Genomic DNA, 17359 nt, shown 5'->3' on the forward strand with positions numbered 1-17359 from the left:
TTTCGAGCTTTGTTGTTATTATTCAATCAATTCATGAAAATCACAGACCGTAAACAATAGATCTTGGCCTAACTCAATTTCAAAAGCTTGATGATAGGGTGATGATTGCCTAAGTTCATATAAAGAGATCAAATCTCTCATCCCTAGCCGATGTGAGGCACTCAACAATGATGAAATTACTTTGATCACAAATTCATCATGCTCGTATGTTGGAGTAAATTAAGATCTTGTTGTTGCATTGAAAGAGATAAATATTGACTAATCTGAATAACATTGAACTTGGTAAAATGAAATGGTTGAATAATTGAAAAATAAGACTATTCAGAAATACACATTGAATGTTAAGATTATGCATTGAACTTCTGATAGTAGATCGAAATGAAACTCTATTTTTTAATTGTCCAATTATAAATTCTGCAAGAATATTAGAGTCTTCGTAAGGTTTTGCAATTCTTGTGCCCCACCTTTTTGTATTTTTCTAGTATAACCTTGAATGATCTAATTTTTATAACTCAATAAAATTTAGTTGTCCTATATAATTGGTGCTTTAAAAGAAAAACCCTGGGCCTAACATTTATCTTTTAGATTAACTACACTAAACACCCATGTATTATGACTCACTTATGAATAAACTTTTTATTTTTTAAAATCAAACACTTATATTTTATATACTATAAAAATACTGCACTTATCCCCGCATGAGGTATATCCGTAACTAAATGTATTTATATATACTTATTAAAAGACACATCAAAAATATAAATAAGATATTTTTTCGGAGTTATTTTTGTGAAATTTTAAAATGAAGATTAAAAAAATTGACAATTTTTTTACTCGTGTCTTTGTTTTAAAAAAAAAAATATATTTGCTGACACATTTATCGTTCGTAAGTCATAGATAGGAAATGGGACACCAATTATTTAATAAGGTATTCAACTATTAGTAATTACTTTCTCGCACTTTAGATATGTAAGATATTTGTAATTTTATTTAATTATAATATTTATTATATAGAAATTTCTCTTTTTTTATTTTAGTTTTCTTATTTCTTCTTTCGCTTGAAAATTATCTTGAATATACTTACTTAGACGAAGTTTCATTTGTGTAGGATTTTCTTTATATAAAAGGTTTAAACTTTTTAGAAAAAGGATAACATCATAGGGGGTGTAAGTGCATGATTTTCGTAATATAGGGATATTTAATTTTATAATATAGAAGATCTATCCGTAATTGAATCATAATACAAATAGTTCATTAACCCTCTATTTTAAGAGCCACGAGTTGAACGCAATCTCCTAGGCCTTGCAAGCACCACAAATTTCTGTAAATTCCTAATACATTGGAAGCAAAAAGAAAAAGAAACACTTTATAGAGGGGACGTGAAAGTTTTAAATGAGGACTAATGAAAAGTAAATTGATTAATAGAATAATAGCATGTGAGAGACCCATGCCCTCTTTACGTAGTTTAATTACACTTGTCCTGTCCAAAAATATTGGATCCTTTTATATATAATAGAATATTCGTTTTAATAGCCAAATGCTTCCAAAATTGATTGCAAAATAAGGTAAAGAAAATTATCCATGCTCACTTAAACTTTAAAGAACGAATGGTCAAGTACATGTTTTAATAGCCAAATGCTTCCAAAATTGATTGCAAATTTTATTTTGTAGTTTTTTCTCTTAAGTGATACTTTGAGAAACCTCAACATTACATAAGGTATTAAAGTAGAAACCGCAGCATTCTCAAATAAGTACTTCTTAGATTACCTCTATCAATCTATTTATTCCAGATTGCCCGAAAACATAAATAGCAACAATCTTAAAAATGTTACAGTAACATTTACACTCAATGTTTACACCAAGTCAATGAATGTACGATATATGTCTTTTATATATATATATATATTTTAACACTTAACCACGATTAACCGATATGCATTCTCACTTTGATTTTTCGATTTTTCAGTAATTATTTAGATAGGTGTAAACACTCGGTAAGAATGAGTATTTACCAAATGTTACTCTATCACTAAAAGATCTAACATTTGCAAATACCATAAACATTATCTATTACAAAAATGCTAAGCCATTTCACATAGGCCTATAAAATTAGCCCCTGCTTGGATTTTATCATATGTGCAACAAATCCTAGGGTCAACACGAGATAAAAAAACAAATTAAAAAAATAATTTTTATTTTATTTTCTCCTTCATCCACTCAGTAGAACCATTTCCTCTGTAGGTACTCTATCATTTGATAATTGAATATGAGATTACATTCTGCTTCTTTTTTTTCTTTTTCTTTTTCTCTTCTTTTTATTGCTCCTGCGCCTATGGCAAGCCAAAGCCCGAACCAAACCCCCATTGTCTTGTGGAATTAGTTTAAGTTTTTATCATAATGCAAGAAAAAATTCAGGTAAGTATATACAACATATTGGTTGAATAATAACCAAAAAAAAAAAAAAGTTAAGTTACTATGGAGTGGATAAATTTTAACTTATATAGAAGCATGAGTTTGGAGGTGGTATCGTCGTCCACCTCCAACTCATGTAAAAAAAAAAAAAAAAAAAAAAAAGGTGGACCTCATATTAAAAAATCAAAAAAAAAAAAAAAAAAAAAAAAAAAAACGTGAATCCCATATTAAAAAATCAAGCAATATCCATGTAATTTCCAAAGTATCCTCATTAAGTCAATAATGGCCACACACACACACACACACACACACACACACACACACACACACACACGTGTTAACTCACTCATTAGTGGGAGCAAATGAAATCATTGTACAACAAAAAAATATACCCCATATTATTTCTCTTCTTCAAAAGGTTAAGTAGCCAAACCATACAATTTCCTTTCATTTCTTATATTAGTCTGAGATCTAATCTAGATATTTAACTGTTGTATTTGCTATTCCGTCATGTCCTTTATTTTTTATGTTTACTAAAATAAATATACTTAAAATATTTATATTTTAAAATAAGATAGAATTTAATTACTTTTTCATTTTTATTCTTACTCTAATAAATGTGAAAAGAGATTAATGTCGTAAAAGAAAAAATAATATTAAATGGAGATCAAATAATAAATAAGGTAAAACAGTCAAATTATAATTCTAATTGACGTTTTCTTAAAAAAACGTGCAAAAGACAATACGACAAGTAAAATGAGCTAAACCAAGAATATTCACCAAAAATTAAAAAATAGTAGTTCTTCGTTTAAATAGAAAATCAAATTTCTACTTTGTTTCGTTTTAAACATGTAAAATTAATTTAATAATTTGAACTAATGTAATTTGATTTAATTTTAGAATTATCCAAATCAAAATTTGGTATAAAATAATAAATATTGTTTAGGTCCAATCTACATACATTAACAATAGAATATTTTACACCTTTAAATTAATCGAATTAAAATTAAAGTTATCAATTGATGTTTAAATATTGCTATTGTTTTATCTCACAAGGGGAAAATAGTTTCCTTTTAAATAAGTCTTCTCTTTAAAAAAAAAACTAATAAATTTTTGCAAAATTTTTATTCGTAGCAAACATTAATATAATAAAGTTTTGGATACGCAGCACAAACTACAGTGTTATATTAATCGTGTTTTGAACATACAACTTATTAGTAATATAAGTAAAAAGATTCAAGCGATTTTTTATTTAAAAAGCTGACAAAATAATGAATAAAATAATTGCAATTTGAGAAATTATATAACCAATTAACATTAATAAGAACAAATTTTGAAACAAAAGAAAAATATATGGGTCAAAAAATTAATTTGATGTGTAAGTATATAACATAAACTTTAGTGGAATTTAAACAAGTTTTTAAAGAAAATACATTTATGATGTGAGACTACACGATAATATTTTCACTAAATTGATATAAATGATAAAAGTACTTATTAACAATATATCATTGTAATTATGAAAGAAGAACAGAAGCAAATATTGTATCATGCTTAACAACTTTTCTGCATCTCGTCGAGATAAATTACGCATTTGAATTATGCGCTGAACTTTCTAATTTTTATTTGTGAATGGTAAATAAGAAATGATTGATTTTCAGGAGAATAATGTATAATGACTCCCGGTTATTGTATAAAATACAATTCAATCTAAGAAGCAAATATATATCTTTTCAAACCTAATAATTTTATAGCATTAAGCGATAGTAAAAACCAGATAGAATGTTAGATTCTTAGTGCTTTACAACTTAAGAAATGAATGTTCTCATAATTAAAAAATAATAAGTTATGTTACTTTATTAAATTATACTACTAAAGCTTTGGTTAGGACCAGTAGAATATAAAGATTTCAACGGAACAAAAACTTTGAGATGAAATGAATCAAAATAGTTTTTTGTACATACTTCTTCGAACAAAAATGTTTTCATATTAATATTATGTTTGTCGTTAGCTCATATTAGGCCTCGCACGGGCATCAACATCTAGTTACCTTAGATGTGTAAAAATTTGCACTATATAGTACTTAATTTGGTGCTGGATATATACATCGTTTGGAGCGAATATTGGGGTAACGTATGAGTGTAAACTAACCTATTACAAGAGGCTATTTACCATTTTTCAAAGTTATCTACAGTCTTTGTTTAATAACGTATCGTTATAAATTGTAGAGAGTTTACATACAAGTGGATTTTCAATAACTAAATTGTGTAAATATTTTTTACAATATCAATGCATTGAACTTAAACTTTTCATTACAAAGACAACTTCACAAGGCGAACAATGTTTCACCTACTTATTATCACAAACTACAAATTATTGTACACGCGACTAAAAGAAAACAATTTAATAAACAAAACGAAAAAGCAACTACCTTGATAACAAATCAGACAAACACAAATCAAAAACAAATCAAAACACAAACATCATTTTACAACCCAATGATTAATTAAACAATAAACTTCAGGAGTACTATCTAGCCACCAAATCTTGAAATTTGATGCTTTAATTTCCCCCTCTAGCTAATATATAATTAACCACACTTGAAACCAGTGGGAACTTTCTTAGCACAAGCACTAACCAAAGCACTAAGTGCAACAGGAATATCCAACTTGACAATCCCAAGCACATTAGCCTTAATGGCAGTGCAAAGGCAAGCTGCAACTTCCAAATCAGCCAAACCTTCAAGCAATGTGCAACAAGGGCTTGTCACTTGGCTACCAAGTGCAACATTTACAAGACCAAGGAGGTTACCACAAACACCAAGCTTCAATGTGTCCCTTGGGCAAAAGGGGTTCACTGGGGGTGCCTTTGGTGTAGGGTTAGGCTTTGGCTCACATGGACCACAAGCACTAGTGAATGTGGCAAAAATGAGAAGGGAAAGAATGAAAATGGTGGAGGAGAGGGTGGCCATGATTGTATAGAGAGCTTCGGAGTAGCTAGACTTCTAGAGTTTGGGTGAGGTGCCATGTATCAGGAAAGGAGTTTATATTTATAGAGTTTAACTTCTTTACATGGACAAACTAAGAGAAATTTTACATTATCAGATTATTTAAAAGATAATTATAAGTGACTTATGTTGTTTAGATTCTCGAAAAATGTCATTGTGCCCATGTCGGATTCTTAAAAAATGCACATCATTTGTGGAGCATTTTGGAGGATTCGACATGTGCATTTTTGGAGGATTAGATACAGATGCGGCGGCAAGGGCGCATGTAGACTTTTGGCTACAGATTCATTTGAAGTCATAGCTTTCGATACGATGTGTGTGTGTAAAAGGCTACTAAATATTTTAACAAATATTAGATTTGAACCTATAATTTTAACCGTACGATGAGTTCAGTGTTGAAAATTTTAAAGGTTGGACCCATTATATTTTTAAAATCCTGAATCCACTTCTGGTGTTGACAATCTTAAAAGTTGAACTCATTAAATTTAAATCCTGAATCCACCTCTGGTGGTAGCAACATTCTTTTGGAGGACTCGAACAATTTAACAAGCAACTACTTATTAAAAGTGAAATTACTAGTATAAAACAAGTTACCTGCTAAAATAATTAAAATTATATTATAAATTGGTAAGAAAATGGACTTTTGGTTCTAACTTAACCCCAAGAATTAGCTCATGAGATGATGATTGCTCAAAACCCTATAAGGAGATCAAGTCCTCACCACAGGTGTGGGACTCAACACTCCCTGCATGCCCGAGCCTGCCAACTGGAGTGTGGACATTATAATATGGGATCCCACTATTGGCTAAATCAAAAATTAAGATGGATTCAACTCCGATATCATGATAAGAAAATAACCTTTGAGGCTAACTCAATTCAAAGCTACCACACGAGGTGTAGATTATCCAAAATTATACAACGAGACTAAATTCTCCATCCTACTATCGATGTGGGGCTGAACATTTAATAATATAAAAATTATTTATACTATAAATGTGTATAAGTCAAATCCATATGCAAATGGGAAAAATTGTGAGGTTGAAGTTGAAAGTTTAAGTGAGTGGAAGGAAGAGAGGGAAAAAAAACAGATGATGCTCAACCAGTTGGAATTTTTTGTAAGTTTGTGCAATAGTTGGTTTATTTGACCTCATATGGTTAATTCCCTGGTCATCATTCAACGTGTTCCGTCGACAGGACAAGGTACGCCAGTGGGCACATTATCTGTCATGGACCTACCTTATTTTTTTACAGTCACGTAAAAAGTAAGTATAATGGAGTTAATTCCCTAAATGGTCATCTATCTATATTTTAAAAACTGCCTCCTAAAATTATTTTTGTTTTTTTAAGACTAAAGTATCAGTCAACTATCTTTATTTTTCTCATAATATACTAAATACCACAAAATTCTCCTTCTCTCCCAAGTGGCATGTCATGTCACATTTAAATTCTATTTTTTTTAACAATCAACTTATTTAACTCATAGAAATCCATTTAACCCAACCCATGTCTTATATCCGATTTAGACCAAAATATATCCAAAGAAGCGATGGTATACCTGATTTTATATCGGATGAAACCATGGGAAGACACACAGGTTTGATACCTGATTTTATACCCGTTATTTTGCGGTAGCACGGGAATTTTGGACGGTGAACAGAATTTTCCACAACTTCTCTAAAAATTCTTGCAAACTTCCAACAACCAAACTAGCTAGCACAAAATCAACAAATTATCATTAATATTTATCCAACTTCCGGAAAAATTTGTCCACCATATTTCAACACTCCAAAATATAAGGCATGATATTTTAATTACCAGGTCTAATAGCAGTTGTAATCGTTCAGCACTATTGAACTTTGTGTTCAGTCATTACAATTTACAGGTGCAAATTAAATAATTTTATCTACTAAAGTTTGAACTCTCACTTACCTTCATATAATGCTGATTTCAAAGTTAAGCTCTTTTTCTTTATATATTTTTTGGAAAAGTATATCTAATACTTATGTGTTTTAATCAAAACATATTATGCTAAATATATATACGATTCATTGGTTCGTAGCATTAGGTCCAAGAACTCACATTTTTAGACTAGAAAATGGGTAAACGTACTTTTACTGAAATTTATACAGAAAGTTTATGCTTTTTATTTATGCTTTATCGTTATTGAGAGGTATTAATATTTCAGAAAAGTATTTTGTCTTTTTATAGGGTATAAAATCGTCTCTTTGAATGTTTTTTTAATCGGGTCTAAATTGGTGACATGAGTTGAGTTGGGTTAAATGGACATATGAGTTAAATAAGTTTATTGGTAAAAAATTAGAATTTTAATGTAACATGGCATGACACTCATGAGAGAAGGAGGATTTTGTGGTGTTTAGTATATTTTGAGGAAAATATGAATAGTTGGGTGATACTTTAGTTCTAAAAGAAACAAAAGTGATTTTAGGAGGTAATTCGAAAAATATGAGTGACCATTTAGGGAATTGATTCAAGTATAATGATAGAGGTAAACTGTTGATATTGTAATTTTACTGATCTCCAAGTACTCATCACTTACGTTTTTATGGTATTTAATTACAAGGCCAAACCCATCGACGAACCGCTAGCGTCGTCACTTCTTTCACCGAGCGCTATAAGTGGCCCTTGTTCCATTTAAACACTTCGGTGGGTCATTCCTATTCCACTTAGACACTTTTGCACCGTTATCGGAGCAAAACTAACACCAAAGGGCGCCACCTCACAGTAACATCCAACCAGCCTAAAATCCCAAATTTTAATGGTCAAAACTCCACGAATTTATAAATTAGTAAATTTACAATTAAAATGAGTTGGCTTTATTTAATTGAGTTGGCACAATTTAAATGAGCTAGCACAATTTAATTAGCCACTTAATCCACGTAGAGACGACGGTGTTGGTTTTTGCTCCGATAACGGTGCAAAAAAGTGTCTAAGTGGAATAGGAATGACGCACCTGAAATGTCTAAATGGAACAAGGGCCACTTTAGGTGCTCAAGTGAAAGAAGTGGACGACCACAGGTGTTTGTCGATGGGTTTGACCTATTTACAATGTATGTACTGTATCATTTAAGGCCGATTTTGAGATCATGCGTACATTCAAGATTTCTACATCTTGTGAAATGTTATTGACGAAGGGAATTAGCTCCAATGACATACTCTGAAAAAAGGTAAAATTTATCCACATCGAACATTTACACTAAATCGATGAAGGTAATTAAGGCATATATCTTACATATACACTTTATGATTTGTCACAATTCAAAAAAAGATGTCATTAACTGACAATTATAATCATCTTTCCAATATGATTGGACAGCTTAACCCTAGATATAACAAGGCTCTTAATTATTTTTAAAAGAGAGAGAACTTTAAAAAGAGAGATAATTTTCTTTTTGAATTATTAGATTATCACTTAAAAGATAATAAGTGATAACTAGAAGTAATTGTTTATAATAAGTGGACTAGTAACCTGAAAAGTAGGATAAGTAATGCAATACTATGATAGGTTAAATTACATAATTAATATATAGGCAAAAGTCGTAAAAATTTGACATTTAAACGTATCCACATATTTTGTACACCTAAACTTAGATTTGTTCCGATTGAATACCATCAGTGTTCAAAAAGTGTACCTATTGAATACTTTTTGCTGACATGACAAAAAAAGTGTTCTCCAATCTCTCGAAACGCGTGAAACAAGTCCAAAATGATTTTTTTTTCCAACTTATACACCTGAATATCTATAATCTAAATAATAAAAAAAATTAACTTAAAAGCCCCAATTTTAATGGTCTAAAACTCCACGAATTTATAAAAAAAAAAAAAAAAAAAAGACAATTTAAATTTGTGCGTCTTCCTCCTCATCTTCTCCATCTCATTCTCCTCAATCTCTAATAATAAAAAAAGTCTTAAAAAAAAAAAAAAAAAGAGAATTTTGTGCGTCTTCCTCCTCATCTTCTCCATCTCATTCTCCTCAATCTCTTTTCTCATCTTTATCTCTCTCATTCTCCTCAATCTCTTCCTCTCTATCGTCTTCCTCCTCGTCTTTCCTTTTTTTTTTCCTTCAACTTGTAGCCTGAAAAAATGGAGATCTACTACCACCACTTTTGCCACACCACTGTCTTTCTCTCTCCCTCCCTCTCTTCTACCAAAAAAATTATATTCAAAATAAAAAAAATCAAATTTAAAAGAAAAACAGAATCATCTAAAAAGAAAAGAAATAAATTGGCTTTAGATTTTTATTTTTTCAGAGGGGGTTCGTTTTGGGTTTTGTGGGGGTATTTAAAGGTGGTGTTTGGATGGAAAAACAGGGCAGTGAGGTGGGTGGGTGGTTGAGGGGTCTATTTTGTGGAGGAGATGAAGGTGACGATGGGGTGGTGTTATAGTGGTGTGAACGTCGGTGGTGTGACGGAGGTGGTAATGGGGTGATTTATGGGTGGAGAAAAAATGGTGGTTTTATTTTTGTCAAAAGAGGAAGAAGATAAAGATGGAGATGGTGGTGGAGAAAGGATGGACAATGACGGATGGAGGAAAGTAATGGGTGTTTTTTTCGGTGGTTGGTGGCGGTCAGACGGAGGTGGTGAGGTGGTGGCGGCTGGCTAAGTTTACAATTTGTTTATTTTTTTTACTTAATTTTTTTTTAATAATTTTTTAACCCCTCTGCCACATGTCATTTTTTAATTGGTCATTTTGCCACGTCACCGCGAGTGTAATACACTATCCTAATTTTGCTAATTATTGTGAAAAAGGTACCCAATGAGATCGAATTTGATCGATTGATCTCACGATAGATGACAACCCTTAGTTTTAGGTATCAGAGGAAAATGAAAAGTTTTGCGCTTATTTATGACTTTTGCCTAATATATAATATAGGTTTTACGCTCTTAATGTACGTATATATGTTTGAAAAAAAAAAATGAATTCACGAGCGGTCTTGATGAATAGAGATTGATGTACATCATATGGAAACAATCTCTTTAATGTTTTCTTGTCCTTTGGTTATTTGCTAACATCAATTATTGATGTTATTTGCTTACATCAATTATTGATGCAATACTGTTTCCATATGTGATTCTGAGCCGTTTTCCTTCACCCCAACCCCACTGATAGATGCATGTGCATCATGTCTGGCCACTGCTGCCATTTTCCTCTTCTTTTACTTGTCCATTCTTTAGAAAAGACAGTTTGGTGCCCTGAACTCCGTGTAGCATTCGAAGAAGGAACGGACCATATTTTAAGTTAGTCGTGAACAATCTTCCCTTGCTTTTCTGATAAAAGGTTTTTCCACGGCTTAAAACTATAACATACTATACACAATGAAAACTCGTCTTTTTTAAACACAAATCTTATTATCCTTTTTTAAACTTGAAACAAAGAAAGATAGGAAGGAGGATGAGTTGTGAAATTTAGAAAGATGTAAAGTCAACATCAGATTTGTATATCGTCAAAGAAAATTTTACAATAATAATGAGCTGTGTTTTGTAAAATTCATCACTCATTTATTCAAAAATCAAAATAATGACCTACGTTACTTTTCTAATAAAAATTATTTTCACGGGTTGAACATGTGACATATATGTACTATCTCACAATGACAACTCTTACTTGTCCTTTTTAAAACTCGGCAAAAAGAAAGACGAAAAACAGAAAGAAAAAAAAAAAGATAAAGAAGGGGAAGGAGTTGTGGAATTTACAAAAATAGTGTTAAGTCAACATATATCACCATCAGGTTTGTATTTTTTCATAGAAAGTTTTACAATAGCAGTACCTAGTTCGAGACTTATTTTATTATTAGCGTCTCTAGCTTCTCTAGCTAATTTGGATAATTCTTATCTATGCTTTAGCGACGATAACCAATCTCGTAGTGCCACGTCAAGAACAATTATCAATATTGGGAAAGCAAGTTGTTTCACTAGGTTCTTATCCATGTTCAGTCTTGATATAAATATAACATTTGCAAGTTAACTCATTGTAAAGATAACAAATTTTTATAATCTTAGCTAAAGAATATCATCAAACTGTATAGGGAATATTCACACAATTTTCATTAACCACCGATGAGGGATTTTTTTTCATTCTTCAACACCCACCTCACGCCCAGGGCTGAACATCTGGAGTGTGGGCAACTTAATAATTTCGGGGCCTAACATTGGGTGAGATGGGTCCTGCTCTGATATCAAAGAAATGAATCATACATTAACTCAATCCCAAAAAAATTTTTATGGGGAGGATTAGAGTCGTATAAGGATGTTATACCTCACCCATCTCATTAACCACCGATGAGGGACTTTTTTCATTCTTTAACAATGTGTTATTTTATTTATGTGCATGTGTTTGATAAGTCTTTGTATACTTGTTGTAAAAAGCTTCACCACGGCCAAGTTAGAGGATAGTTTTTCTTCTTCAACCCCACCTAGAAGGAAAAATAGAACTGCTAATCTTGCTTCTTACACTACAATATAATTACTATTGAAAAGTCAAGAGTGGTTCATTGAAGAGAAATGAACTCATATATGGAGATTCTTACTAGGATCCAAGAGTGACTCATTGAAGAGATAAGAGTCTTCCCCAAAACTCACAAAGAGCCTAAACATTAAATGTCATCCAAAAACTCAAGAAAATGAACCTCATCCTATTCTATTTATACAAGGGCTAAGTAAGGTAGAAAAAGTCATAAATGTCCTTTATTATTACATGCCTCATTATACCAATGACCAAAAGACCCGACAACATAATGTTAAAAACTCTTCTTGGCTTGTTTTCTATGCTCTCTTGAACACTCTAAGCTTTTGATGTCAAGTAGAAATCCCTCCATGGCATTGGAGCTTTCCGGGCTTACATCATAAGATGAACACAAGATCAAAATATAAAACAAGAGATGTTAAGGATAAATATTTGACTATCAAAAGAAAAAAGGTTTTATCATTAGGCACAAAAAGGTTGACTAGAGATAATAACAATCAAAGCTTGGGCCTTTGCATATCGGTTTCTAAGTCCGCAAAGCCAGACGGGCTTCTTCCAAAGCTTTGCTCTGCGATCTAAACTGGCTGAAAGCCTTGTAAAGATTGGCTAGAGCTTGAGCACTTGCAACCAGGGGCGAATTTATGTATATAATTTCGGTCACATGAACACATGGTTACTCGACTAAACTCGATATATTATGTGTATAATTCTGAAAATATATCTAATATTAACTGAAGGAATACATAGTCAAACTAGGTTGAGTGGTGCACTGGTTAGGGGCTATGTTAATACCCTCAAGATCCCGGGATTAAACCCCAGCTCCTGCATAGCCTTTTAACCTTCCTTTTTGTATTATTCTAAATCTTTTTTTTTTATATTATTCTAAATCTTTTTTTTTATATGTTTCTTTATTATATTACATCAGATGATTTTTTTCCCCTTTATTTCTAATTTACCAAGTCCCAAAAGGCAAAAGAAATCAAAAAACCCATGGCGCTAAGCTGCAATGATGAAAAACAACTTACTTCATAAAAAAATGTAATTAATATCTTTTGCTCTTTCAAGTTGATGTCATATGAAATTTTATATCTTATCTTAAAAGCAATGGTAAACCCATCCTCTTGAAATCCTGGATTCGCATCTGCTTGCAACCTCTTCAGTGGCTTTAGGATTTTTCTCCCGGAGCTCCTCCATTTCAACGTCGTACGGCCCGAGAGTGCGGCTTGTATGGCAGTTATGTTGTCATCTTTGAGAAGGAAGATGTAATACCCCGTACCTTTAACCTAAGCTGACCATGATCCCAGACTTAGAAGACCCGATAAAGAATGTGGAAATTGGAAATTTCCTCTCCAGTTGTAAGATGGTGGTTTATGCCCATGAACAGTGATCGTATTTCAATATATTTCAAGTCGTAAATTGATACCAAAGATTTTTGAGCATTCTGGAATTTGACACTTAGAGGTTACATCGTTAAATAAGAACTGTATTTCAAAATATGGCCCGTATTTCAAAACATATTTGGAATTTGGAAAAACTTCCTTGATGAAAGTTGTAGAGCTTTGAAATACCTTTCCAACGGTATATTATGGGGGTCAAACGGACATCTGTGCAAAGAGTTATGGCCATTTTATCGAAGAGACGCAAGGTGCGATCCCATATGGAATACGACAAGATTTCAAAATACGGCCAGTATTTTGCTGGACGTAAAATTCAATTTCCAGAACAGTATATATTCGTCCATATCAGTTCAAATCATTATTTTTCATTCCTTCAAGCCCTAGAACGACCTCCTACCCTCTCCCATCATCAAGAACACCAAGGTAAGCCTACTCTAATTATTCCAAGTCAATTCTAATACATATCCTTGTAATCTAAACAAGAAATCATCATTCCTAACCTAGGGTTTTCAAGAAAACCCATCTCAAGGTTCAAGAATTCAAGATTTTGAAAATCTTCTTCAAAGCTCAAGTCTTTAATTCAAGTTTTGGAGCGACTAAGGTATGTAGAGTTACTATCTACGTGTGGAAACATCATTGTTTCTTCCCCACGCCTCATAATCCATAAATTATGACTCTCCATGAAAACTAGGGTTTTTACGCCATGCTCATGATAACCCTAGGTCCATGTCTATGATTATACTAAGTATGAATTGTTATAATTCCATCATTGTATTCTTAATATTTGTTATGATTATTAAGAATATCCGTAATCTATGAAAAACCCATATGTCTCATTCCGTGGGTTCTTTACGCATGTTATGTTATGATAAACTATGATATTTTTTTTTAAGCAAAATACTAACTTTTACAAGTTCATGCAAGCAAGTTATGATTCATGAAAACCATATACAAGCAAGTTATGATTCATGAAAACCATGTACAAGCAAGTTATGATTCATGATATACCATGGGCAGCAAGTGCCACTATTTTACATGTTCATGTTTTTGGGAGTTGCTTTAATTACCAAGGAAGGCTTCAGATAGCTTGAAACTACGTAGCCACCGTAGGATGAGGAACGCTCCACCCATGTCTCGGACGATCTCTCATAATGACGGATCCTTTCATATTTTATTAAATCTCATGTTCCCCGGCAAGGACGGAGTGTTACCTGGCCGAAGGACGCAAGCACCAGACCATGGATCGGTTATAAGTTATTGCTCTCCCTACTTATGATATTTTTACCATGTTATATATATATATGTATGTATTCATGTTCACGACCAGGTTTCAGTTCCTATCATTATTATTTCATGTTCCATGTTATTTCATTCAGTTGCTTTACATACTAAAGTAGATACATTCGAATCTTTGCCGACGTCCCTTTATTACCCCGGAGCTCGTATTTCACGATGCAGGTACGTATTTACAGGGTGTCGCATCTGCTCAGTAGGATTTGCTCGTATCAGCTCATTGGTGAGCCCCATCTCATTCGGGGTTTAGTCAATTATCTTTATTTTACTAGTCATGCATTTAAAGGTATGCTGGGGCCTTGTCCCGCCAGTTTTCACGTTTTCCTACCAAGATTCATGATTAGAGGTTTCATAGACTAGTTAGTTTAGTTATGTTAGACATGCAAGGTGTTTAACCATCTTTGGCTCAACTCGTGTTATTTCCGCATTTATGATTTAAACAAGTATTTCATTAAATTATTATGACATCTCATGTTTTATAAAAGCTCATCACGTTCATGCTATATTTACGCTCGTGTATGCCTCATGATGATTAAGAAACCATGTGTGTTCGCTCGGTCACATGCAAGCAAAGGCCCGTGCCGTGTTTGCCCTGTGCCATGGTTCGGGGCGTGACAGAAGACACTGTTAACCTTAGTCAACTCCTCCTCTAAGGCAGTTTGCAACTCTTCTATCCGGCCCAATATTATGTAGTCAAATTTGTATTCAGCCCCTAAAATCATGCTAAGCGAAATATTCTTTTATCTAAAATCAATAGAATGCTTCCTCCTAATTAATAGTAACATAATTTTCCACAATAGAATCCTTCTATCAAGGGTGTTTACTTGGACTAGAATCCATTCAAATAATATTTCAAAATGATTTCTTCCTACTTTTTAGCAAAATTAGCTCCTATAACGCTGAAGACTTTCTTCATCTTTCGTATATTATATCCAATACAACGTCTATATTCCAGTCAAAATACATCAAGAAAAAGATTGATTTTTTCTTTAAAGCTTGAAAGATTATAATTTTGCATATTTAATGCATAGTTTTGGTATCATATTTGTATCCTTTTTTATACGTAACAAATATACATTATTTAATAGTATAATAATTATTTCTGTGTGCGCGTGCTTGTGTTTATTTATACATTTTATTTGGGCAAATATTCCTAGTAAATTTTTGCAGAATAGGAAAAAATACATAAGATATATAGCGACATACATTAAATATTTATAAAGTAATTCTGGTATATTAAAATTTTAGTCATGAATATATTGGATTACTCTATGTATGTGCTACATTGTATACATTCTTATCGTTTGTATACAGAACTGAAGATGCCTTCACAATATATATATCCGAAAGTTTTTCTATATCCAATTCTCAGAATGTATACATGGTGCTTCACAATTCCCAGAATGTATACATGGTACTTCACATTTTATATCAGAATGTATACATGGTACTTCACAATATATGTCAGAATGTATACATGATACTTCATAGTATATATCAGTATGTATACAAGGTACTTCACAATATATACGAGAATGTATACATGGTATCTTCTTCTCCATCGAATCGTCAAAATGTATACATGGTGCTCTTTTTCTCCATCGAATCCTCAGAATTTATACATGGTGCTTCACAATATATCATGATAGATTTTCGATCTTGATTGGAGAAATTTAAGAAGATGGAAAGGAAGAGAGTGAAAAATGGATGAGATATACACAGTAATGGAGAGATGAGAGAAATAAGAGAGAGAAAAATATTGGAGAGATCTTAGGGGGTGAATAAGTGAGTGGAGGAAATTGTGGCAGAGAAAATGGGAAACAAGTATTTGGGGTTGATTTATGGGTCATGTGGTACAATTAATGGCTATTTTGTGCCAACTTATTAAAGTTTGGCTAATATATGCAATTAAGTCTAACACTTAGCACACCATGTCAAATTCCCGAAATAGATTGGACTGAAATGAGCTAACTAATATAGATCGTAGTTCATAGACAATCCACCCAATTCTTACTAAGTTTTAATTTCTTTATTTATTTTTAATAATTTATTTAAGTACCTACTAAAGCTATTTTTCTTTATTGTGATAATGTATGACATATGGAACAAATTAATGCATTTTAAAAATATATTGATAAAGTTTTAGGTCAATTTGAGCTGCATGTTAGCCCAATTTTTAGATGGACTGAATTGTAAGGTCAAAATAAAGAGTTAATAAATGAATGAGCCATTGATACACCCGAACTTGAAAGGGTCATAATTTTATAAGCAATTTTGCCATCCCTATTAAATATCATTTAAATATTTGAATGTAAGTAAAATAGTATTGATATATCGAGTTGAAGGTACATTTCAAGTAAAACATTAATTTTTACTCAACTTTCACAACTTTTTGTTTGATTTCGTTTGGGTTGGTTGACTAAAAATAGTAGATAAGTATATATCAATTGTAAAAATACATTTTTAAATGCTAAAGCTAATTTTATAAATAAGCATTTGCGTATTTGGATAGAAGACACAAATAATTATAAACTGTTAATGTGATTGATAAAAAGATGCTTGTAAGCATTTTCTATTAAAATGTCCTTAAAGTTATTTACAAAATTAGTTTAAAAGGATTTTTACATGATAAAGTTCGAGTACAAAAAAAAAAAAAAAAAAAAAAAAAAGACAATCAAAAGTTTAGTATTAATATATTTTAGGAAGTGTATCTTGAAAATAACTAAAGATATTAATGATAAAATCATAAAAGTCCTGATCAATCAAACAA

The 17359-nt window shown here is 31.8% G+C and overlaps 1 protein-coding gene across 1 annotated transcript; it reads right to left on the reverse strand.

Annotated features, from left to right (window-relative positions):
• Nucleotides 1-4801: 4801 nt before the first annotated feature.
• On the reverse strand, nucleotides 4802-5448 carry LOC132052008 (14 kDa proline-rich protein DC2.15-like). The gene has a single exon (XM_059443333.1). It carries the CDS (start codon nucleotides 5381-5383, stop codon nucleotides 5003-5005), a length of 381 nt encoding a protein of 126 aa, XP_059299316.1. The 5' UTR covers nucleotides 5384-5448; the 3' UTR covers nucleotides 4802-5002.
• Nucleotides 5449-17359: the final 11911 nt, after the last annotated feature.

The sequence above is a fragment of the Lycium ferocissimum genome, chromosome 4, assembly GCF_029784015.1.
Source record: "Lycium ferocissimum isolate CSIRO_LF1 chromosome 4, AGI_CSIRO_Lferr_CH_V1, whole genome shotgun sequence".
NCBI lineage: Eukaryota > Viridiplantae > Streptophyta > Magnoliopsida > Solanales > Solanaceae > Lycium > Lycium ferocissimum.